General features: G+C 43.5%; 1 protein-coding gene across 1 annotated transcript; it reads left to right on the top strand.

Annotated features, from left to right (window-relative positions):
* Positions 1-388: 388 nt before the first annotated feature.
* On the top strand, positions 389-2,515 carry LOC123967015. The gene is made up of 3 exons (XM_046043065.1): positions 389-556; positions 735-1,028; positions 1,160-2,515. Exons 1-3 carry the CDS (start codon positions 507-509, stop codon positions 1,983-1,985), a joined length of 1,170 nt encoding a protein of 389 aa, XP_045899021.1. The 5' UTR covers positions 389-506; the 3' UTR covers positions 1,986-2,515.
* The last annotated feature ends 37 nt before the right edge of the window (positions 2,516-2,552 follow it).

Here is a 2,552-nt window from a genome sequence, read left to right as displayed (position 1 = left end):
TTAAGTGTGTTTTATTAAAAAGGACCAGACTCGAAGCTTAAGACCTTAGCATAAATGCACAGATATTTGCAAGCATGGCACTACCCCACAGTCCATGTGTTAAATTTAAGCACGTGCCATAGCTACTGATGTTTCGTCAGATAGCTGTTAAACCCGGCTTCATGTCAAATACTGGATTGTACAAATACTCACACGTCACAATTTGTTTGCAATCCACATTATGGTTTACACTACCAGACACAACTGTATTGATTATATGTTGTATATTTTCTGTATATACTATGTACACCTTCTGTATAATGTCTGTAGTGCTTGAGTCAGTAATGGCTGGAAGAAAATTATGTGTGTTAACATACTTGGCCAATAAATCTGATTCTGATGTCATTTCAGGTAGTTTTGGCTACCAGGCACCGCTGGTTTTGAGTGGAGGTAGAGGTCGACCACATTACTGTGTCACTCGGGAACAGCTGTCATTCTTAAGGTCATGTGGCTTCACTGCACCCCAGATGGCAGATATTCTGCATGTGTCTGTGCGTACAGTTAGACGACGTTTGAGGTAAGAGACTAGGATTTCCGTGTGATGTATGATGATATAGTCACGTAAGATTTGACCCGTAAAAACACACACTTTTATATGTAATGTGTGTGCATATTGTTTGGTCATGATGGACATTAAGCTTATTAAGCTTAGCCTAACTTATGATTGTGCTGGATTACATTTCTCTACCTTTTAGACAGTTACACTGCACTCGCGCTTCATTGTATGCAGACTTGACCGATTCTGCCCTAGATGAACATGTGCAAGACATTGTGGCTGGCAATGACCTAGTTGGTCCTGAGGCTGTGAGGGCATCGCTGCATGCAAGTGGACTCCGTTTGCAGAGAAGGAGAGTGCGAGCAAGCATGATTCGATTAAATCCTGGAGCTGCTGCGCTTCGAGCAGTTCTGCAGAGACCAGAGCGACGGTCTTATCAGGTGGCAGGTCCAAACTCATTGTGGCACATTGATGGAAACCACAAGCTGATAAGGTAACTACAGCAACAGATTTATTCAGCATTTATTTTGACAAAGAAAAGGAATGTTACATCAGCTGAATGTGTTTGCCATTATTGCTATATCAATAGCCACCTTAATAATATTTTTTTTTATCTGGTTTTAGGTGGCGGATAGTTATTCATGGGGCTATAGATGGGTTTAGTCGCCTTGTGGTCTTCCTGCGTGCCTCCAACAACAACCGCAGCAGCACTGTGTTGGACAGCTTCATCAGTGCTGTGATCCACTATGGCATACCCTCCAGGGTCAGGACGGACAGAGGAGGTGAGAACAACGCAGTCTGGCTGATGATGAACATCTACAGAGGCTTTGACCGTGGCAGTGCTCTCCGAGGCCGGAGTACCCACAATCAGAGAATTGAGAGGCTCTGGGGTGATCTCTGGCGTGGACTGACGAATGTCTATTATGACTTATTCCACCATCTGGAGAGCGAGGGCATCATTAATGTTGACAGTGAGAGGGACCTCTGGGCTCTCCATTATGTCTATCTGCCAAGGATCAACCGGGATTTAAACGACTTTACAAATCAATGGAATAACCATGGTTTGAGAACAGAGAGACACATGAGCCCACTACAGATTTTTGTTAGAGGCTGCCTTGAGCAACAGGGCCGACCATCAACTGCCATGCAGGACATCTTTGTGGCCAGTGCTGCTGGTGGTGGTGGTCAAGAAGCTGCTGCTGGTGGTGGTGGTCAAGAAGCTGCTGCTGGAATTCCTAGGACAGAAGAGCTGGAGTTGCTGCTAGACTGGCCAGAAAGACGGATTACTGTGCCTGACATCCAGTACATGTTGGAAGGTCCTGTAATGGAGGAAGTGCAAGCACGGTTCGACCCACTCAGTGGCCCCAGAGGAAATCATGGCATACAGATTATCCGTGATCTTGTATCCTTTTTGGATTCAGCGTTGGGATCACAGGGACTTCACAGATGAAGGTGTTCATATTTGATCTTAACTGAACTTTCTTTCATGTGAGTCATTGAACTTGCTCAGGAATCCCCAAAAAGGCAGTAGTGAAAAAGAAATGTATTGGGTTGGAGGCAGGGATGCCCATGTAGGGCTTTTGTACTTTTGACTACTTTTTCCACCACTGTGAAAGACGTACTTTGTAATCTATTAAAATTCTGTCCCTATTTTCCCTTTTAAATTCTTCCATCCACTAGATACAACGTGGATGGCACCACTCAGATGACTGGGAAGCCTATCTGTCCCCATCTCTTAAAAGAAGAGCATCACCACAGCAGCCCCACTGTGCGCATCCAGCCAGCCAGTTAAAGAGCTGAAGTTCAAACAGCCCCAAGAATTTTTTAAATACCTTTTACTGGTTTTAATGGTTTTAACATAATTCCTAATTGTTCAAAGTATTAAGTCAAATATCTAGTAGTAGTCAAGACTCCAATCAATTGTCTCTCACAAATAGTCTGACAGATTCTTTATCCTGGTTGTTCATAATAATAATTTTGAATGTTGTGTGGTTTACACAGTAAAATAAATTTCAAC

The sequence above is a fragment of the Micropterus dolomieu genome, unplaced genomic scaffold (genome assembly GCF_021292245.1).
Source record: "Micropterus dolomieu isolate WLL.071019.BEF.003 ecotype Adirondacks unplaced genomic scaffold, ASM2129224v1 contig_14790, whole genome shotgun sequence".
NCBI classification, from domain to species: Eukaryota; Metazoa; Chordata; class Actinopteri; order Centrarchiformes; family Centrarchidae; genus Micropterus; species Micropterus dolomieu.
Note: the sequence above shows the minus strand (reverse complement) of the source record. Positions and strands in the feature narration are given on the sequence as shown.